General features: G+C 45.0%; 1 protein-coding gene across 1 annotated transcript in view; it reads left to right on the top strand.

The window, feature by feature from the left end:
* Positions 1-23,832, top strand: part of IDO2 (indoleamine 2,3-dioxygenase 2) — a 63,424-nt gene that overhangs the window by 25,896 nt on the left and 13,696 nt on the right. The window contains exons 4-8 of the mRNA XM_040414550.1: positions 4,281-4,399; positions 4,655-4,669; positions 5,879-5,978; positions 7,713-7,830; positions 9,206-9,257. Of these exons, the coding sequence (XP_040270484.1) occupies positions 4,281-4,399; positions 4,655-4,669; positions 5,879-5,978; positions 7,713-7,830; positions 9,206-9,257 (404 nt within the window). The remainder of the gene's footprint in view (positions 1-4,280; positions 4,400-4,654; positions 4,670-5,878; positions 5,979-7,712; positions 7,831-9,205; positions 9,258-23,832) is intronic.

Genomic DNA, 23,832 nt, shown 5'->3' with positions numbered 1-23,832 from the left:
CTAAAAACCTCCCCCTTTTACCTCATTGTTGTACTGTGTCCTCCCTTAGTTACGGCCACCTTTCGCCGGCCGAATGCAATGGCCGCGCATGCGCGGCGAGCGAAACCACCTTGATCCAGTGTGTGGCTGCATTTCTTCCATGAACGCGCACGCCGCCGGCCGGGCATGCACGGTTCTTCATTCCCTTGTGCTGCTTCTGAAACAGAGCCGCGCATGCTCTGTTTTTAGCGCAACACAAGTGCGGTAGTAATTATTGTACCAGCAATTCCGGAATGCAGGACGTGAGAGGGTAGAGAAAGCGATGTGGCGTCTCCCGGAATGAAGTTCGGCTATAACGGGAGCGCGCACGCATGTAAGGGAGGCGGAGTCAACTGATCAGGAGAGCCCTGACGAGCTGCCCATCAATAGAAAGGACAATGCCCCAGGAAATAGGCGTTAGTACAGAGCGAACAGGAGACGCTGCGATGAAATTATAAGGTGGGATAACCCCTTTAAGGCCTCATGCACACGGCTGTGTTCTGCGGCCGAGAGCGGTCCGTGGTAACCGGCCGGGATTCCTTCTGACAGCAGGAGCGCACGGCGTCATTGGTTGCTATCACGCCGTGCGCTTCATGCCGCCCCTGCTGTACAGTGATACACTGGTATGATCTACACTCACCTAAAGAATTATTAGGAACACCTGTTCTATTTCTCATTAATGCAATTATCTAGTCAACCAATCACATGGCAGTTGCTTCAATGCATTTAGGGTTGTGGTCCTGGTCAAGACAATCTCCTGAACTCCAAACTGAATGTCAGAATGGGAAAGAAAGGTGATTTAAGCAATTTTGAGCGTGGCATGGTTGTTGGTGCCAGATGGGCCGGTCTGAGTATTTCACAATCTGCTCAGTTACTGGGATTTTCACGCACAACCATTTCTAGGGTTTACAAAGAATGGTGTGAAAAGGGAAAAACATCCAGTATGCGGCAGTCCTGTGGGCAAAAATGCCTTGTGGATGCTAGAGGTCAGAGGAGAATGGGCCGACTGATTCAAGCTGATAGAAGAGCAACGTTGACTGAAATAACCACTCGTTACAACCGAGGTATGCAGCAAAGCATTTGTGAAGCCACAACACGCACAACCTTGAGGCGGATGGGCTACAACAGCAGAAGACCCCACCGGGTACCACTCATCTCCACTACAAATAGGAAAAAGAGGCTACAATTTGCACGAGCTCACCAAAATTGGACTGTTGAAGACTGGAAAAATGTTGCCTGGTCTGATGAGTCTCGATTTCTGTTGAGACATTCAAATGGTAGAGTCCGAATTTGGCGTAAACAGAATGAGAACATGTATCCATCCTCTGATGGCTACTTCCAGCAGGATAATGCACCATGTCACAAAGCTCGAATCATTTCAAATTGGTTTCTTGAACATGACAATGAGTTCACTGTAATAAAATGGCCCCCACAGTCACCAGATCTCAACCCAATAGAGCATCTTTGGGATGTGGTGGAACGGGAGCTTCGTGCCCTGGATGTGCATCCCTCAAATCTCCATCAACTGCAAGATGCTATCCTATCAATATGGGCCAACATTTCTAAAGAATGCTATCAGCACCTTGTTGAATCAATGCCACGTAGAATTAAGGCAGTTCTGAAGGCAAAAGGGGGTCCAACACCGTATTAGTATGGTGTTCCTAATAATTCTTTAGGTGTGTGTATACCAGTGTATCACTGTACAGCAGCGACGGCATGAAGCGCACGGCGTTATAGCAACCAATGACCCGTGCGCTCCTGCTGTCAGAAGGAATCCCGGCCGGGTTACCACGGACCGCTCTCGGCCGCGGAACACGGCCGTGTGCATGAGGCCTAACACCAAGAAGGAAAAGTTATGGAATTATGCAAATTAAAGGATAGATAGATGTGTTAAAGGGGTTGCCTCATCATGGACAATGGGGGCATATCGCTAGGATATGCCCCCATTGTCTTATAGGTGCGTGTCCCACCGCTGGACCCGCACCTATATCGAGAAGGGAGCCCCACAAGGTGGTGGCTGGAGGACTCCGGTCCGGCCACCACCAAGCCGTCTCCCTATAGAAGTGAATCGTAGCGTACCACTGCCCCTACTCCCGTTCATTTCTATGGGGCCGACGGAAATAGCCGACCAGCGCTCGGCTATTTTCACCGGCCCCATAGAAAATGAATGGAGGGCGGCTGCGCATGCACAGTGCGCCCTGCTTCGCTTGCGGGGCCCTGTTCCCGATATAGGTGCGGGTCCCATCGGTGGGACCCGCATCTATAAGACAATGGGGACATATCCTAGCGATATGCCCCCATTGTCCATGATGAGACAACCCCTTTAATGATATGCAAATGATCAAAAATGAATCCAAAATATTAAAAACATCTCAATTTATTCAGTATAGAGTATGAGCAGCACATACAGAAATACTTGCATTTAAACTCCATGCTATCAATGAGGTTATTGATGGTTTTCTGAGGAATGTTCTGCCACGCTGAATGCACTTGGGCACACAAATCATCAGGATCCGCTGCTCGCAGCTCCCTTTACAATTGCCAACCAATGATGTTCCAGATGTGCTTGATGGGAGACTGGAGATGCTGCAGGCCAAGGTAGCAGTTTAGGCCTTACAGGCTTCTCACAGTAGCACGAGCAACAGGCGGCCTGGGACCCTTTGGAAAAATAGCCGTACCACTGGTTCCACAACCAAATTAATTTAATGTTGAACTGTTAGTGTAACTGAAATTAAGACTAGAGGGGTCTGGCTACCATACATTATGCCACCCCACAGCAGAATCCAGGTAGTAGAACTGGTGTGATGTTCCCTTGTGAAGGCCTCCTTTTGGTGTTGCCCACGTGGTCTCCAGACTAATCTCCAGCTATCAATGTGTCGAGATAAAAGCGGGACTTATCGCAGAAGAGGATAGACCTTCATTCCATCCTCCCATTGTCGTCTTGTGGTGCACCATAAAAACCTTTGAGAGCAATGGCATGAGGTGAATGGAACATTTGTAGCTGCACATCTGGCTTGTATTCCAATGTCGTGCAGACGCCTTCTGATAGTTTGGGTAGAATTTTTTTGCCACCCTAGGTACTTGCAGTACAGAGTGGATCTCTGCTTGCCATTCTTCTAATCAAATGATCTATCCATGCAGAGGTTCGTCTGTGGGCACCTTTTGCTGTCATTTCAGTTCAACTTTGTTCTCCCAACCACGGGACACATCGTTGAACAGTGCTGACATCTTGGCCTAGGAGCATAGTGATCTGTCAGAGTGCTACACCAAGGTCTCTCAGTTCAAGGATTCTGTCCCTGTAACTGGCCCGTCAATGAAGAGGAGGCATTACACAATCATTCCACATAATCAGATTTTTTAGGTATCATGTGGCTAAAAAACTTTGTTTGCAATCTGGCTTTTATGCCCCTCCCAGATTGGAGCTAGGTGCTTAAAAATTAGATCTGCACTTACTACTTTCTTGCCTTGAATAACCTTATGGCTTGTTCTTCTTGGTGCTGCAATTTCAATGTTGAGTAGTATATTATAGATCTTTCCACAATATATAGAAATTACTATATATATATATATATATATATATATATATATATATATTTAGCAAAAAATGTTTGCAAAATGTTTGCAGGAATGCAGAAAAAAAAAACAGATGCAGCAAAGCTGAATTCGTCACATTTGGTCCTGCATTCTATCTACGTTAGCCTAACTTTGTTGACACACCTCCCACCTCTGGGACCCACACCTATCCTTAGAGTGGAGTCTGCAAAGTGATGGAAGGCGCATTGCGAACGCGCGGCAGCCCTTTATTCATTTCTATCGGGGTGCTGAAAATAGCCAAGTGGCATGCTCGGCTATTTTCTGCAATCCCTTTGAAATGAATGGGAAGTGCACTACACAAGCGCGGTCACCGCTCCTTTCACTTCTATGGGGCTTACAGAAATAGCCAAGCAAGCGCTCGGCTATTTACTGAACTCCCCATAGAAATGAATGGAGGGCAGCCGCGCATGCGCAGTGTGCCCTCCATCACTTTGCGGCCTCCCAGAGGTGGGACCTGCACCTATCAGACATTGGGGGCATATCCTAGGGATATGCCTCCAATGTCCAAGATGGGACAACCCCTTTAAGCTATCAGTTAGGGTCCAAAGAGCGTTGATATGTCCAGGAAATGCGTCCATCGCATAGAGCATTTTTCCCTGACCAAACATCCTTGGGCGAAAGAGGCCTTAGAGCTTACAATCTACTAACACCGCCTTTATATCATTCAGGTGCTGCCTCGTAACCTGGCTGTGCCCTTTAGCAATGTGTCCCAGATCCTTGGGTTGCCGCTGATCATTGTCCATGCAGACCTAGTTTTGGCTAACTGGAAACGGAAGGATCCCACCGGGTAAGTATTTATTTGGTGTCTATATGCATATGACATGGGCTTGGAACCTGAGCCATTCACACAAGGGGTTAATTACAATAAAAATTCTAACGATAGGCCGGCCTTTGTTCTATGAATAGAGGCATACCTTCTATTGTTGTATCTCACACAATATGTTTCGGGCAGATGGAAAACATGGGCTTGGATACCCTTTGGCTACCTCCATACTAATTGTCTGCTTCCTTCCTTTTTCTGCTCCCGGGAATTCTTGGCCAGGCCTCTGACAATAGAGTAAGTGAAACTCCATTACTTCTCGACGACTCTTTGAAGTTAATGAAGGGTCTCTGGGTTTCTGACTTGGGGACTCATATAGACTAATGTGTTTTCTTAGCTTTCACATAGTCATTAATTAATTAGCTTTATTGCCTGTCCTGTCTTACTATGTGGATGGAATGATGCATTGTGGAAGGAGTGATGCTCTGCAGGACGCTGCAATGATATGGTTCAGTACAAAGGTTTCTTATGAAGAAACAATTCTCATGCCCAATAATACAGTATATGCCGCTCAATAATGACCTTCCAAATACTGTTCTCAGGCACATAAGTATGAACGGGACACATCCATAACTCGCACGTTCACTATATATTTTATAAGACTATACTCTGCAGATCATGGCAGGGCAGGTGTCTACAACTGCAATCATTGTTGACGGTAGGATGGTGCTAAGTAACTTAGTTAAGTAACTTGCTAAATACATTGCATCATTTGTCTTGTATTGAACCGGAGTTACAGCCTGTGTTATGGTCTTCAGCAGCATTTTCTTCAGAGCTGAAATCTGCCCTGCATTTTGGGAAGTGTTGTCTTTACAACGCAATCTGATGTAGCAAACCCTGCCTGAATAATGCGCGTCCAGCTACACTGGTATGGGTGTGTCTGTCAACAAGTGTGTCGACTGTTTCCAATAGCAACAAACAGAACCGTGAAAGCTGCTCTGGAGCATTATATCAATATAGGATATTTAATGTAATGTATTTACTGTACAATTTTTTTTATCTGTAGCACATGGCAGTGACCTCTAGAATATAATTCAGTAACATCTTACCATTCCAGTGATCGGCTATGACCAAGGTTGAGGTTCTGGCATCACCATTTTTGGTAGTTGAAGTCCCAGTAGAAAAGGACTAAGAAGCTATGCTCAAGGACTAGGTTCTCCACCAGTGTCCTCATGTTGTGTTTTATATTGGTGTAGCACAGCATATGACCTGCATGTAATACATCCAGCAGAAGCTGCAGGATATCTCATCTGCCAAGGGTTTGTGGAGACAGACCCATGGAGATCAGCTGATTGATACTGGCTGAATTTATCATCCTTTCGTGCATCATTCTGTCCAGCGGTTGGCACCATATGTAGACTACTAGGTCGGTGGGTTATGGGGAGAGAAGTGGATTGAAAGGGATGCTCTAAGACGCTCTACTGACTGCATCTTTCCTGTCCATAGGAACCTTTCCACCATTGTGTCTTTCCCAGGAGGTGATAACTTGCAGGGCTTTATACTGGTCACACTGCTTGTGGAGGTGGCAGCTATTCCAGGGGTCAATGTAAGTCCAAATGTCATCTCTACAATAAGGAGAGAGGATCCTAGTGTTCTGCAATATGTTCAGATCTTGGGAAAATCTTCTGATGACGTGTATGAGGTCTAGGCTGCTTGGATACCAGTTGTCTGTGTTGTGTGTGTGTGTGTGTGTGTGTGTGTGTGTGTGTGTGTGTTTTCCTCAGCCTACACCGAGACAAATAGCCTCTGTCATCTGTTATACACTTCCAAAGGACACAGCGACACGAGAAATCCACAGTTTGTCTTACACAAGAGCCTACGTTATGTGTCATTGCTTCTACTAATGCTTACAGGACTGCTTATACTACGACTGAGCCGTGCCTCGTGTCTATCAGGACCTTATGTGTACAGATATGGTTTCTAATATAAAGCCAAGGAATGCGCCATACTGTACATCCACCTTTTCAAATGTTTTTTAAGAATATGTGTCATTATTCACACGCAGCATTTTTTGGACGCCACTGCAGATTTTTGAGCTGAAGCGAGAAGCAGGTCCAGCAGGAAGGAGATAAACCATAGTTTATTAAACCACTTTTCCATCTCAAAAGATTGTACCAAAGTCTGCCGTGGCAGTTAAAAAAAAGAATGCTGCGTGAGAAACCACCATATATATAAAACTACATACACACACTGAGCCCGAGAGAGTCACCCCCTTGACCACCCATCTATAAAGATGCCCCTTATGTATATCCTTTGGAGTCCGCCACCTTGATTACAGACTAGGGGAGTCTGACCAATTGTGACATGATACTCCCTGAGCTGGGGCCCACCTGCCCCCCTGGCTTCCAAAATTTTGATTCATGCCAGCCATAACTGACCCCCTAGACAACACAACATGCGCCAGCACTCTGCAAACACTGAATATATGGATTTTACATTTTACTTATGGTATATTAATTTTATATATGAATATAAAGCTTTTTTGATCAAAATAAATGTGCCAATTCACCTACTTTCCCCATACCCCGCAACTTTTTAAAAGCCCAAGGAGGTACAATATCAGCAGTGCATGTAGCGTGCCGCAGCAGATTTTTTTTCACTAAGCAATGCCTATCTATACACGCTCAATCCCGCCCAGTCACTTTGTGCCCCAACAGAGCAATAGTACACATAGTAAGAACACCTTTTAGTGTGCCAACACTGTAACAATGCCCCCTTAGTGCCCTTCTGACAGTAATAATGCCCAGCATGATGCCTCCTTAGTGCCCTTCCTTCAGCATGATGCCTCTAAGTGCCCCCAAAAGGTATGAAGCCCCCATAAATGCTGCCACAGAGTACAAGGCCTCCATAAGAGCCACCCACACAGTATGAGGTCCCCATAAGTGCCCCATACACAGTATGAGGCCCCATAAGTGCCCCGTAAGTGGTCGCCTTGTTGTGGTGGATGGGCACATTTATTTTGATCATTAAGACCTAATTCTGGTTGTGTGATTGAGGCCTAAGGCTCTGTCCACACCACCACAAGTCTGAAAATTTGTTTGTACTTGCTGTGTTTTTTTTAAATTGCAGTAAGTAAAGTAAAACATATGGCTGTAGAGATCTCATTACATAAAATAACATTGGATGTGCAAGCTCCAGCGACGAGAGGATGCTCACCAGCGGGGTGGAGGTGTCTATAGAGGGGGCATATATAGATATATAGAGTACACCATTTATATACATATGAGACTAATAAACCTTATAACTGTATGGTGCAGAGATAATTACCGGTATTTTACAGGCTGTCATTAGGACTGTGAGTGCCGTACAAGAAGATGACAAGCAGATGCTTCTCTCAGCACTACAAGACTTGAAGCAATCCATAACCAAGATGTCTGCAGCTCTGCAGCTCACGTATGGTCAGTGACTAGGTGTACTTGGATTACTCCTTCATGTTTAGATCACACAAACATGGTCAATGCTTCCTCAGTGTCTGAAGAAGGGTTTCCGGAAGTTGCACATGTTTGTGTGAATGGAGGATTCACATTTTCAGATCTTATTTTTTGCTTCTTTGGCCTGTAAGGATGTCCAAGAAACCAGGACATTGACTTTTTTTTCACCCTTCTACCTACAAAAGGACTTAAAGTGGTTGTCCAGGATTTTATTACTGATGGCTGATTTACTAATTACTATTGATGGACTTTATTCAGGATAAGCCATCAATATTCGATCGGCAGGGGTACAACACCAGGCACCCCTGCCACAGCTCCATCCATTGCATAGTAGACAGAGCTGGTTACTGTCTGCAGTATCCACATCAATCAACCATGTCTTCCTTTATATTACTCCTCCAACTTATCTCTCGTATCCTCAGCCTCATTGATTATCCTCAGTTCCTCTGTGTATTCCACCATACCTCCCATGTGGGACAAAATCCCTTTGCCTCTCTTTGCTCCTTAATTGCCCCTAGAAGGGGTGGTCCAGCCAGTAATTTTTTTTAAAGGTGAAGAATGGCAAAAACAAAGCGTGATACCCATCTCACCGATCCCCCTCTGCTCTCATTCCGAGGCTTTCTGGGCCACTGCTGTTCTCTACTCTCACGACATACAGGAAAAGGCCGCTCAGCCAATCACTGACCGCAGCAGTGATCCATCTCATCCAGTGATGGGCTGAGAGGTCGGTCCCTGCGTGTTAGGAAGGACCAGAAACGCCAAAGCCTCCAAACGGTATTGGTGGGGGATCAGTGAAGTGAGTATTACTTCTCATTTTTATACCATTTTGTGAATGATTTTAAATCCTAGCAAGACAACCTCATACATTTTTATTAAAGGGGTTGGCCACTTTCTGGTTACTGTGTTACCGATGTGTTTGTGAGATGATTATATGGCACTTACTAATATAGCCTTTGTTGAAATTCTGCACCATTTTCTATATTTTATAAGGTATGCCCCTAATTACAAAGTTTTTTGTGCTGTACGCACAGAGGTCTTGTCCATAAAATGGCTGCTGATCGAGAGTCATATGACCAGGCGAATTGCCTCCATGTGACGCCTCCTCCATTCAGATACACTGCACCCGCCATCTGTACGTGTACTGTTGGCAGTTTACTACAGGTGTCGTGTGTTTGAATGGAAGAGGAATCACATGGAAGTTATTTGCCTGATCACATGACCCTCCGCCACCAGCCATTTTATGGACAGGGCCACTATATGTCTGTATTCAGATGATGGTTGTGGTACTGTATAAATGGAAAAAAAAAATTTTTTATTACATTTCCATTCTGCTTTCCATTAGATTACGTGAACTCTGATGTGTATTACAACACAATCCGCACATTCCTCTCTGGGTAAGCCTAATATATTTTATATGTGAAATAATGTCAACTGTGATGAAGAATGAATGACCCTGAGATAGTTACTGCACCCACAAGGTGACTCTTGACCACAAGGGAACACAGCTTTGGGCAGGGCAAGGTCCTCCAACACCGCCCATTGTGACATCAGCATTCATATAAAACAACTGTAAAAATACACAACAGTAATATCCACCGGCCTCTGATAGGCTGCAGGCCTAATGCCTGCAGCCTATCAGAGGAATGAGGAAGGGAGACACCTCTCCCCTGCCCCGTCGCAGCATTCAACTGTATCATGGTGCTACAGATGAATGTAGACAGATGAGCACTTCCACAATGGAAACCCCCCACTTATCTCCAGGGCTGCGCCACCTGAGGCTATTGCCTCACCTCGCCTAATTGATGGTGCGGCCCTGGAACCCCGCCAGGAGCAGTGGGCCCCGGCACTTGTCCGGGTATGCCGGGTGCTGATGCCAGCGCTGATGATGGGAGTATCTGGTGGGCAATTAGCATTTAGCGATAATTGCCTCTGATGCCCTTGCTATAATACAACCCTTGTTATTTGTAGATTTTTAGATTTCAGAGATATGACATGTAGTTTTTGACTAATGCTTTTGATAGGAAGATGCATTTTATTAATCAGATATATGAAAGTAATTGGGGAATATCCTTGGGTGGCAGATTAAATTTTTTCTTTTATTTTTTCAGTTTTTTAAAATTCTTCCTTTATATATTTTTTTTAATTTTTTTTCTTTTGGGAAAGTACTCGAGAATTCCATCCATTGTCCCTTAGAGTCTCCATCCTGGATATGGAACGCTATCTAGTCTTCATTTCAGTTCTATAAATGGAAATTCTCTACTTCCTGGTAAAATGTGGGATATTCTCCTCCGCTACATTTAGTCATTGACAGATCATTCCATGGGACAACCAGAGATTATAGGTCATGTCTTGCATGTTGTGTTTAGATATTGGGAATGCATTCTGAAGACCTTTGGGTTCAAGTTACTCATCCCTCATCAGTTACTCAGAATACAAAAGTAACGAGAACAAACCTTTCACAATGAAACATAAATGCAATGTACCATACGCATCCCACTTCTGTCCTCTCATGTTTAATTTAGTAGGAATAGCTAATCCCTATTTTATGAAGACCTGTCACCTCTCCTGACATGTCTGTTTTAGTAACTACTTGCATCCCCCATGTAATAATAATTCCAGAGCATCTATTCTTATGACTTCATGTTGTACTATTCCTACATTATTCCCGGTAGAAGTTATGAATGAATTACTAGTATTTTGCAATGAAGGTCCAGATGGGTTACCAGTTGGTTGCACTTTGACTAAAAGTCAACTGAAATCGTGATGGTATTGAAGTTTTTGTGATAACAGCAAGTCATTTTTTGTAATTCTTAGGCCCCTTTCACACGGCGAGTATTCCGCACGGATGCGATGCGTGAGTGGAACGCATTGCACCCGCACTGAATCCTGACCCATTCATTTCTATGGGGCTGTGCACACGAGCGGTGATTTTCACGCATCACTTGTGCGTGAAAATCGCAGCATGCTCCTCTTTGTGCGTTTTTCACGTAACGCAGGCCCTATAGAAATGAATGGGGTTGCGTGAAAATCGCAAGCATCCGCAAGCAAGTGCGGATGCGGTGCGATTTTCACGCATGGTTGCTAGGAGACGATCGGGATGGGGACCCGATCATTATTATTTTCCCTTATAACACGGTTATAAGGGAAAATAATAGCATTCTGAATACAGAATGCATAGTACAATAGCGCTGGAGGGGTTAAAAAATAAATAAAAAATTTAACTCACCTTAATCCACTTGCTCGCGCAGCCGGCATCTCTTCTGTCTTCATCTTATCTGTGTGCAGGAAAAGGACCTGTGGTGACGTCACTCCGGTCATCACATGATCCATCACCATGGCAAAAGATCATGTGACGGACCATGTGATGACCGGAGTGACATCACCACAGGTCCTTTTCCTGCACACAGATAAGATGAAGACAGAAGAGATGCCGGGCTGCGCGATCAAGTGGATTAAGGTGAGTTAAATATTTTTTTTTTTTTTTTTTTTTAACCCCTCCAGCGCTATTTTACTATGCATTCTGTATTCAGAATGCTATTAATTTTCCCTTATAACCATGTTATAAGGGAAAATAATACAATCTACAGAACACCGATCCCAAGCCCGAACTTCTGTGAAGAAGTTCGGGTTTGGGTACCAAACAGGTGCGATTTTTTTTTTTTCTCACGCGAGTGCAAAACCCATTACAATGTTTTGCACTCGCGCGTAAAAATCGCGCATGTTCCCGCAACGCACCCGCACCTTTTCCCGCAACGCCCGTGTGAAAGAGGCCTTATAGTTTTCTAAAGCTGTATATCCCCACCTTGCACCTTACCCACCATTGGGGTATATACCAGTAGAATTCCCTATAGACATACTGTGGCATCTGCAGACTCCTATTGTAAAAAATTTGTATGCCCTACAGTATAATTTTTTTACTGGAATGGAAACCTCTGTAAAGAAAAATAGCACAATCTGGCCTGAAGAAAGCCACAAGGCACTCCCTTCGTCTCCACAGGGTGAATGGGGGCATACAGTTGCAAGAAAAAGTATGTGAACCCTTTGGAATGATATGAATTTCTGCACAAATTGGTTATAAAATGTGATCTGATCTTAATCTAAGTCACAACAATAGACAATCACAGTCTGCTTAAACTAATAACACACAAAGAATTAAATGTTACCATGTTTTTATTGAACACACCATGTAAACATTCACAGTGCAGGTGGAAAAAGTATGTGAACCCTTGGATTTAATAACTGGTTGAACCTCCTTTGGCAGCAATAACTTCAACCAAACGTTTCCTGTAGTTGCAGATCAGACGTGCACAACGGTCAGGAGTAATTCTTGACCATTCCTCTTTACAAAACTGTTTTGGTTCAGCAATATTCTTGGGATGTCTGGTGTGAATCGCATTCTTGAGGTCATGCCACAGCATCTCAATCGGGTTGAGGTCAGGACTCTGACTGGGCCACTCCAGTAGGCGTATTTTCTTCTGTTTAAGCCATTCTATTGTTGATTTACTTCAATGCTTTGGGTCGTTGTCCTGTTGCAACAACCATCTTCTGTTGAGCTTCAGCTGGTGGACAGATGGCCTTAAGTTCTCCTGCAAAATGTCTTGATAAACTTGGGAATTCATTTTTCCTTTGATGGCAATCCGTCCAGGCCTTGATGCAGCAAAGCAGCCCCAAACCATGATGCCCCCACCACCACACTTCACAATTGGGATGAGGTTTTGATGTTGGTGTGCTGTCCCTCTTTTTCTCAACACATAGTGTTGTGTGTTTCTTCCAAACAACTCAACTTTGGTTTCATCTGTCCACAGAATATTTTGCCAGTACTGCTGTGGAACATCCAGGTGCTCTTGTGCAAACTGTAAACGCGCAGCAATATTTTTTTTGGACAGCAGTGGCTTCCTCTGTGGTATCCACCTATGAAATCCATTCTTGTTTAGTGTTTTACGTATCGTAGATTCGCTAACAGGGGTGTTAGCATATGCCAGAGACTTTTGTAAGTCTTTAGCTGACACTCTAGGATTCTTCTTCACCTCATTGAGCAGTCTGTGTTGTGCTCTTGCAGCCATCTTTACAGGACAGCCACTCCTAGGGAGAGTAGCAGCAGTGCTGAACTTTCTCCATTTATAGACAATTTGTCTTACCGTGGACTGATGAACATCAAGGCTTTTGGACATACTTTTATAACCCTTTCCAGCTTTATGCAAGTCAACAATTCTTAATCGTAGGTCTTCTGATAGCTCTTTAGTGCGAGGCATCATTCACATCAGGCAATGCTTCTTGTGAAAAGCAAACCCAGAACTGTGTGTTTTTTTTTTTTTATAGGGCAGGGCAGCTGTAACCAACACCTCCAATCTCATCTCATTGATTGGACTCCAGTTGGCTGACACCTCACTCCAATTAGCTTTTGGAGATGTCATTAGTCTAGGGGTTCACATACTTTTTCCACCTGCACTGTGAATGTTTACATGGTGTGTTCAATAAAAACATGGTAACATTTAATTCTTTGTGTGTTATTAGTTTAAGCAGACTGTGATTGTCTATTGTTGTGACTTAGATGAAGATCAGATCACATTTTATGACCAATTTGTGCAGAAATCCATATCATTCCAAAGGGTTCACATACTTTTTCTTGCAACTGTATGGATATGCTTGCTGTGCGCACTGGAAGCTTGTCTGGTGCATAAGAATGGCAGTGTGAAAGTACGCTAATTCAATAATTCTTCCTAGTAACACTTTATAACTGCCTACCTATAGATTTATTCTTGTTATAAATTCCTCCTGTAAAATTCATCTTTGTTGCTATATATTTAGTTGAAATATAGCCTAGTATAGAAAACCCATTTTCGACAACACTTCTGGTGGTTTACTGCGTTAATGGAGGGTCGGAGAAAAGGATGTCTATAAAGACGAGGACCTGACTCCCTATTCTTTCTATGGACACCCATACATAAAAATGAGACCCTAAAAAATATGGTGGAGTTGCATTTTTTTCCAATTACACCCCATTTGGAATTATGTTTACAGCTTCTCACTACATTGTATCCAAAATTAAATGGTGCCATTAAAACGTACAACTTGTCCTCCAAAAAACAAGCTCTCACATAGCTATGTGAACGGGGAAAAAAAAAGTTATGGCTCTGGGTAGGCAAGGAGTAAACAACAAAATAAAAAAAAAATTAAATCTCTGGGTCAGGAAGTTGTTAAAGGGAAATGCTACATTTTATGTCTCCTGGAGTAACTTTGCAGTTGTTTTACTTTTATTCTTGAGCCGATGTTTACTTATAATATGATATTATTATATGCTTGAGAAAAAGAGCTGTGACTCCTAAAATGTTGCAAGTGGTGTGCACCACGCTCCATTCACCTCCTTCATGAACTCTTGCCCAAGCCACTGCTGCTGTGGATGAATACAAGAGATTAACTTGAATTACTGGATTCATTGCTTTTGAGTATGAGATGAAATGTTTTTATATACTCTCGGATCATGCAATTGCGTGTTTGTGATATTCAATATTTGATACAGAAGAGATTTTCATCTGTGCGGCTCCTTTACATTTTTTTTTTCTGTTTTTACTTCTCTTTTCTTGTCCATTCCCATACAAAGATATTGTCATGCCCATAGATATTAGACGATTAGTGTTGATCGAGCATGCTCGGCCGAACACTAGTTCGGCTCGAGCATCGCGATACTCGGCACATCGCGGTGTTCGGCCGAATACCATGTGTGCTTGAGTGCGATGCTCGAGTCTCCTCCCCGCACGTTTGTTGACTGCTACCGACGCCAAGGATTGCGGGCCCTACTTCCATCAGGATTTCCGCCACCACCTACATTAGTGGCTGCAACCCCCCCTTCTCCTCCTCCACTTCCACCTCTGAATTCTCATCTTGCAGCACCAGTCAGCCATCAGTCAGTAGCTGGAAGCAGTGTAGCACTGCAGTGGGGAAGCGGCAACAGGCCAATCTGAAACTAATATGTTTAGGTGACAAACAGCACACCACCGCAGAGCTGTGGCAGGGTATAAGGGACCATATTGAGCTGTGGCTCTCACCACTCAACCTAGAACCAGGCATGTTTGTGTCTGATAATGGCCATAACTTGGTGGCGGCTCGGCAAGCTCACACACATACCATGCCTAGCCCACATGTTCAACTTACTGGTTCAGCGGTTTCTCAAAACCTACCCCAATTTGCCTGAGCTACTGGTGATAGCCAGACCACCCTCTGTTCGTCTTCTCAGCGCTAATTGCATGATGATAAGGAGGAGGAGGAGCAGGAGACGGTTGGCTCTGCTACAGAGGGTAGTACTCACAGCAGGTTTATTCCATCTGTTCAGCGTGGATGGGAGAGGAGGAAGAGGATGAGGAAACTGAAAATCATCCTCCTGATGAGGACAGCGAAGTCTTGTCTGTTGGGACTCATGGCTGACTTCATGTTATGCTGCCTTTCCCGTGACCCTCGCGTTATACGCATTTTGGCCAACACAGAATACTGATTGTTCACCCTTCTCGACCCCCGCTACAAAGAGAACTTCTCATCTCTCATTCCTGTGGTGGAGAGGACTAGCAAAATGGTGCAATACCAGAAGGTTCTTGTGGAAAAATTGCTCCCAAAATTTCCATCTGAACACGCTGGCAGCAGAGTACGTAGTTCCTTGGGCAACCGAGGAGGGGAGACGAGGGGAACACACAGCAGTTCCAACAAAGGCAAGGCAACACTCTCCAAGGCCTGGGACAGTTTCATGACACCCTGCCAGCACCCTCACCCTGATGCGCGGCCTAGTGTCACAAGGAGAGAAAAGTTTTGGAAGATGGTGAAGGAGTACGTAGCAGACCGTGTCAGCGTCTTCAATAATCCCTCTGTGCCTTACAACTATTGGGTGTCCAAGCTGGACATGTGGCACGAACTGGCGCTCTACACCTTGGAGGTGCTGGCCTGCCCTGCCACCAGCGCTTTGTCAGAGCGGGTATTTAGTGCTTCTAGGGGCATAATAACTAATGAGCGCATCCACCTGTGAACTGAAAATGCTGACAGGTTGACTGTTATCAAAATGAACAAAGCCTGGATTGTCCCTGACCTCTCTACTCCACCAGAGGAAAGCGGCTGAACATAAAGGCACTTTAAATGTGGCTTTTATGGTGCATTAAATACACTGTATTCAAATGCACCCGTTCCACCACAAAAAGGGTTTATGGTTCAATCTACCTTTTTTCGTCCCCCTCCTCCATCATATCAAAATGCTTATTTGGCTGCCCTCGCTCCTAATGTTTTAGAGGGTCAGCTTAGCAGCAGGCCCTCAACCATAATTTTTTCCATGGTCAGCTCAGCAGCAGGCCCTCAACCATAATTTTTTCCATGGTCAGCTCAGCAGCAGGCCCTCAACCATAAATTTTTCCATGGTCAGCTCAGCAGCAGGCCCTCGCCCCTAATGTTTTAGAGTCAGCTCACCAGCAGACCCTGAACCATAATTTTTTCGATCGTCAGCACAGCAGCAGGCCCTCACCCCTAATGTTTTAGATGGTCAGATCAGCAGCAGGCCCTCGCCCCTAAAGTTTTAGAGGGTCAACAGCAGGCCCCTAAAGTTTTAGAGGGTCAACAGCAGGCCCTTGCTCCTAATGTTTTTGAGGCCAGCAATCATAATTTGGGTGTGTATGATGCCCTCCTTTTATGTGTAATGAAGGGTGTATTGGAGTGCCGGTTCCTTGTAATTTTTGGCAGCTCTTTCACTTAGTGCATAGGCTTTATGAGTGTAGGAGTCCCACTACATGAACAATTGTACCACAATGTGAATGAGGCCCTCTATGTGATATACAGGTTGTATCGGAGTGCCTCTTCCTTGTAATTTTTGGCAGAACTTGGACTTTATATACAAGTAAATATACAGAAATAACAATTTTTCCTCTAAAGTCAATTTTATCTTCGGTTTTGTGCGTATTATTGTCAGTCTGTAAAACTGGCGTACTACTCGGACAACATCATTCCCAGCAGCGACCTGGGAGTCCAAGATGCATCCAGACACCCCCCCCCCCCCCCCCCCCCATGCTGTTCTCGAACCATTTCGGTGGTGTTTCCATCAATTTCTGACCTTTTCCTATGAACCAGACACCCTCCCCTCTTCAGAGCAGGGGGTGCCTGGTTTAATGCTCAGGTTCTCCCATTGACTTCCATTGTGCTCGGGTGCTCGGTAGAGCACCCGAGCATCCCAAAGTGTTCTACTCGAGCACCCGAGCACTTTGGTGCTCCATCAACACTATAGACAATCTAAGGCATGCAAAAAAAAATCCCTGTCCATTCAGGCAAGGAAAAGAATGGAGAATATACATCTTGACAACCTGAAACATTACAGATAGTACTTGTAGAGTTATATGTGAGGTGTCTGTGCTTGAGGCAACATTTCAGTTCTTCAGTGAACCATGTCGCAGGGTATATCCTACTAGGATATACTGTATATATGTTACTTTTTATTTTTAGGACATATTCTATTATATCTGTAGGTGCCTGACTTGTCACTAATACCTGTGCTATTTTGCTTTTGCAGTGGTGCTGTAAATTCATGGATATTTAGTATAATTATGTAAAATAGTTACCCCTTGCAATATAATCGATTTTGTTATATTTTGGGAATTTTTTTCCTTTTTCTAACCATTACATGGTTCAGCTACGCTGTTAATGCTACATAGTCATCTGCTATTTGTATTATATACATCTTTGATGTTTATGGTGCTATGGTATATTTATTTAATCTGTATTCCTTCTGTGAGTCATTAGGGATTAACAGATTTTTATACAACTGTATTTATTAGTATTGAAAAACTTTTAGTAGCACCCTTTACACAATATTTTAAGACACAGATCACTTTACCTGGCATTACGCCCCCTGCTATGCTTTCTGTATCTTTTTCCATCATGTCATTCTCTGTACTGTGATTCATTATTTATTTCCGATTTTATAAAGCTTGTAAAACTTTTTACATGTTTTAGTCCCATTAGTTTTCTGTGTACGTATCTATGTGGGTTTCCTGTTCTTCAGACCATTATTTAGTTGTAGTAAGCAAAAAGCAATGGGACGTGTTTTAGTGTCTTTCTCCTCGGTTCCAGTGAAATAATATTCTTGTCTCTCATCATAAAGAGTAGGAATAGTTATAGCAGCTGCGGTTATGTTTTAGAATAAGCCTTTTCTTTCCCAGGAATTGTCCACACTGTTCTAATAGGATGTCTAGTTTGATTCAGTCCTTTTCCTAAGACCTCTTGCACACGAACGTTGTGTGCCCGTGGCCGTATTGTCACCCGCATACGGCGGGTCCGCAATACACAGGCACCGGCCTGTGTGCACTTCGCATCACTTGAATGGGTCCACAATCACGGAGATGCGGAACGAAGCACAGATCGGAACCCCACAGAGTTCTTCTGTGGTGTTTCTGTCCTTGCCTCCGCACCGCAAAAAAATAGAACTTGCTCTGCCCTCCTGTTCAGATGCACATGTTATGTTATCTAGCCTTCAAACGGAAGAGACGGGTTTGGTGGATTTATCCAGTCATGTTTCAAGACTCTGATGGGTTAGCACTGAGTTATAGGGTAGCTACTATAGGTGGTGCTAGAAAGACAGTTCTTCCTTCTGGAGGTGAGCTAATTTGCAAATATCTGCACATTAAACACTATAGCTTGGATTCTTGGTAATTGAACGGTAATCTGAACCCGGACATGCCCAGAGTTTCACCCAGGCAGCCCCGCTAATATGAGCATTGGAGCATTTCATGCTCCGATGCTCTCTTTTTCCCTGCGCTGGATCGCGCAGGGAAAAGGATTTTTTTTGGAGATACAGTGACATACCGGGCTCTCCATGGGGACTCCTAGGAGGAGGCTTCTGCCCAGCAGTGAGCCCGGTGACAACACCGGCACTAATGGGCGGGCTTTAGTCCTGCCCTAGCCTGTAAAATGGCTAGGGCAGCACTAAAGCCTGCCCATAACCGGAAGCCGGATAACCCCTATCAAAAAGAATAGGTTTACCAAACTGAAAAAAATTGGTATACAGTATTCAGAAATAGTAGCACCGATATTGGGTACATTATGGTGCATCTATCGACAGATTAAAATGTGGTCTTCTTTAGGTGTAAACAGGGGTGTTCATTCACATCTGTCATAATAGTGCGATCACAGATTGGTAGGTTAATCACCCTGCCGCAACCATGCCAGGGGTTTTCTGAGACTTTTTAACTGATGACCTATCCTCCGCATAAGTCATCAGTATCTTATTGGTGGGGGTTAAACACCTGGGACCCTCGTCGATCAGTTGCCGCTCCTGTAAATGCCGTGGTCTTCTCGCAGCTTTCCCTAGGCAGGTGACACAACGTGTTCATCGGTCACATGGCCTAGCCACAGATCAGCCCCATTCAAGTGAATGGGTCTGAGCTGCGATACCAATCACAGCTGCTGTACAAAGTATGTCTGCTGTGCTTACAGGCGTGTCGGGGCCTTCTCAAACAGCTGATCGTTGGGGTCCCAAGTGTCGGACATCCACCAACCAGATACTGATGACCTATACAGTCTCAGAAAATCATTTTAAAGTTCTTAGTTACAAAGGGCAAGGTGTGACTCCTGCCTGTTTTGTGCAAATGCACTTTAGTCAAAAGTATACTGTATGTCTGTTGACCCAGGTGGTGCCGTTCCCAATAATGTAGTAAGTTCTGTACTTACTAATCCCTAGTCATTCCCACTCCCCTTCCCCCGGGTAATTAACCCCATGAAACTGCACACACAGATATAGAATTTGGCAAGAATGTGTGGTTCATGCCATTCTATATATTACCGTAATATTACCTGCAAAGAGCAGACTGGTGCCTGACTAATACCATTCCAGGAGCCTTGGCTGCCAACACTTATAAGGACAGGCTGTGCAACAGGTAGCCGCTGGTTCTCTTGATCCAACATGCCAAGTTCAAACTCATACCAGGGTTCTGTTACAAAGCTTCTATTCCACCACCCCCAACCCACATATGAGTCCTCTGCTGTGTAGATGGTGGGACATTCCTTATGGCCATATTGTCAAACGATTAATGGCCGATGGGTGGTGTGTCTGATTTCAAGTAAAAATGGTGGGTGCCCTGCATATTTAATAATCCCCGGCACTTCCAAATAAAGTGTTCATTTTTCTGCCGTTCAGCCTCCTTTCCCACCTGGTTCACTCTCTGGACCCATAGGGCATATGATCTTCATCATCATTGCCGCTTTACTCCACTCATTCTAGGGGCGCATACTTACTGCTTCCCAGTTGGAGCCTACCCTTCGTCTCCCATCCTAAGTGTGTCTGGCTAACAGTTACATTCTGGCACCCTGCCCATAGTCTTATACTGTATGATCACTATTGTGCGGGATAATGTGGTATTCCCCTTTTGGTTTCTAGTTTGACTACAAATAGAACTACATGTTGGTTGCCCTTTTAAGGGTTATGTTTTCTGAAAGGTTAAGATTTTCATTCAACATTAATAAGAGGTTGTGGTTATGGTTTTTAATCACTTTAGTTCCCAGGAATTTACTGTACTGAATACAGCTGGAGGCCAGTGTCTGGTTTTGTTTAGTACTTTATTCAATTAAATCTTTTTGGATGCTTTAAAACATGGCTTCCTATAATATAGAAGTCTTGAGTTTGTGAAACCTCGGCAATACTTTTTTCATCAGCTCTCCACACAAATTGAATAGTTGTAACTTGTTTCAGCCTTATTTTGCACATAATTCTTAAAAAAATAAAATGTCAATGGGAACCTTGTTGTTAGGGAGACTAAGGTGACCATCCAAAATACAGCCAGTGAACCCCAAAACTTCTACCAGCCTTCTAAAATCAGTCCGGGTGGTATAAAGCTAAGGCTACCCCTAGGTTCTTCACCGGAGGCCACCACGAGCCTGGATGGATTTTGCTGCTAGAGACCTAGGTTATGTCTCTGGAGTAGACAATAGAACACTGGTGCAGGGCACACTAGTGGCAGACTTTCAAGAATGACCAGGGAGGTGCAAAGGGGAGTCAGCACGGTTAATGCACTAAATGAGAGGTAAATCCTGAGGCAGGCCAAAGTCAGTTACCAAGAGACTCAATATAATTAGGAACAGCAATCACATGGTAAATCCCAAAACAAGCCAGAAGCTGCATGCAGTGTTTTTTGTCCAGCCTCCTCTCTGTATATATTTGCAGTGCTGCGGCCGGATCTGCGCCGCTCCCCATTATAGTGAATGGGGCCGGGCGGACCTCCGGAAGTTCACAGGTGTACACTGTAGTTCGGATCCAGCAGGCTCTTACCCTAAACGCCAGTGTGAAAGTAGCCTTAGTCATTCCCATTGAATTGTATTGAGGCCCCAATATGGTAGACCTGAATTGTAACATTGTTTGTGTTAGGTTGTGCTTCTGTAGCATCACCCCTCCAACTAGAAGGTTCTAGATCAGATAGAAACTGTAGAAAGTAGAGCAGTCAGAGCACAGGGACCAGTGTTTAGTAGAAGAGACTCTTCCAGACTGCATAAGTGATCAGAAGAAGATGCTGAGATGCGGATACTCTGTCACAGACACTGGGCCACTAGCCCTTTGGACAGGGTACAAGCCTTTTAAAAAAGAGAGGGACAGCTACTTTAGGTATTTCCTCAGCACAGAACCTTCTGCTACCCGAGAGGAGACTGGAGAAGCCAGCTCAGTGCATCACCTGCAGGGCCGGACTGGGACAAAAAAATAGGCCCGGGCATTTTTGACTGAGCAGCCCAATCACATGACCCCCAACAGGCCCCACCCCCTTGCAGTCTAGGGGCGGAGCACAATTGAGAGGCAGGGCCAGCCACCAGTAAGATAGGAAGGCTTTAGCCAACACACAAGCTTCTTTGGGGGTCCCCAGGTGACATTAGGGGGTCTTAGTACGATCCGGCCACCTAATCTGTCAGAAAATGTAAGGAATCGACTGGACACAAAGCACAGCATGCAGCGGTTTATGTCCCGCTGATTCTCTGCATTTTTCCCAGATTGTGGCCGGATCTCTGCCGTACCCCATTATAGTTAATGGGGCTGGCGGGCATTCTGTCTGCATCCAGCAGTGCCGGATCCAGTGAATTCTCAGCTGGAACAGCCTGCCAGGATCAATAACGCAGATGTGAAAGTAGCCTAATACAGCACCCAATACCTCTTATATCCAGTGAGGTCTCCTCTGATGCAGATGTTCTCTTTCTTCATCTTCTCCATTCAGACCAGACCGCCATGATGATTTCTTTGAGCCATCTCACGTCTCTGCAGAGTTTGACAGACATCTTAGTTTCCTTCTTTTCCATCATCCTCCAATTAACATCCCATCATGCACCCCCAATACTGAGAAGCTGTGCTCCCCAAAACTATACTGCAAAAAGACCTGTGCTGAGCTGATGCTGTGCCAGGGTGCCCCCAAAGTAATGGTGCTCCCAAAGTCCCTACAATAGTAATTATTTCTTTGCCAGAGTGCAGTTAGTAGTAATAGTGCTCCTACAGTGCCCAACAGTAATTGTGTCCCACAAGTAATGCTCCCATAGTCCCCAGTTGTAATGAAGCCCACCATAATGCCCCGATAGTAATAATTATCTTTATAATGTGTGACAGTAGAACCCCCCCCCCCCTTATAATGTGCACCAGTACAAAAAATGCCCCGTTGTGTGGCAGTAAAAAAAGAAATACCTCCTCTTAGTGCCCCCAGTAGAGCCAATGTCCCCAGAGTGCCCTCATGTGTTCCAATGACCCGTACTGTGTGCCACTACAAAAACACTTCGTGCCACCAGTTGAGCTTAGGTGCCCATAGTGACCTTATAATTTGTGCCAGTATAAAATACTCCTATATAGTCCCCCCAGAAGATGCCCCCATAGTGCTCCTTCCCCGTCTCCATAGTGCCCTCCATAATGTGGCACTATAAAATGCCCCTATAGACTGCCCCACATAGATACCCCCATAATGCTCCTTTCCTCCCTTCCCCATAGTGGCATCAAAATGGGGGCCAGTATTAAATGCCCCTATATAATGCCCTCATAGTGCTCTTGTCCCCCACTTCTCCATAGTGCCCACCTATAATGCGTGCCAGTATATAGGGCCCCCAGTAGATGCCCCCATAGTGCTCCTTCCCCTCTTCTCCATAGGGCCCCCCCATAATGTGCCAGTATATAGGACCCCCATAGTGCTTCCCCTCTTCTCCATAGTGCCCCCGTATTGTGCCAGTATATAGGCCCCCCATATTGTGCCAGTATATATGGCCCCATAGTGCTTCCCCTCTTCTCCATAGTGCCGAACCCCCCATATTGTGCCAGTATATAGGGCCCCATAGTGCTTCCCCTCTTCTGCTTAGTGCCCCCCCATATTGTGCCAGTATATAGGGCCCCATAGTGCCCCCCCATATTGTGCCAGTATATAGGGCCCCATAGTGCTTCCCCTCTTCTCCATAGTGCCCCACCCATGTTGTGCCAGTATATAGGGCCCCATAGTGCCCCCCCATGTTGTGCCAGTATATAGGCCCCCCATATTGTGCCAGTATATATGGCCCCATAGTGCTTCCCCTCTTCTCCATAGTGCCGACCCCCCCCCCATATTGTGCCAGTATATAGGGCCCCCACTCCCCTTCTTGCCACAGTATAGTATAAAATTAAATAATAAAAACAATAAACTCATATACTTATCTCCATGCTGCTGTCAGTGATGTGATGCAGGCCTCTTCCGGCCTGTGTCCCGCGCTGTACGGCTCGGGTGGCGCGAGCGAGGATGTCATCGCTCCGCCTGCACCGGCCTCTGATAGGCTACAGGCCCTAGGCCTGTAGCCTATCAGAGGAATGGGCAAGGGAGACGCCTCTCCCCTGCTCCATTTATCTGTATCGCTGTCCTGAGGATGGCGATACAGATGAATATGGAGATGAGCGCTTCCACAATGAAAGCGTTCATCCACTCCTGCCCGGCTGCTGCCACATTAATTTTAAAAAAACTCAGCCGGCGGCCC

The sequence above is a fragment of the Bufo bufo genome, chromosome 1, assembly GCF_905171765.1.
Source record: "Bufo bufo chromosome 1, aBufBuf1.1, whole genome shotgun sequence".
Classification (NCBI taxonomy): Eukaryota; Metazoa; Chordata; class Amphibia; order Anura; family Bufonidae; genus Bufo; species Bufo bufo.
Note: the sequence above shows the minus strand (reverse complement) of the source record. Positions and strands in the feature narration are given on the sequence as shown.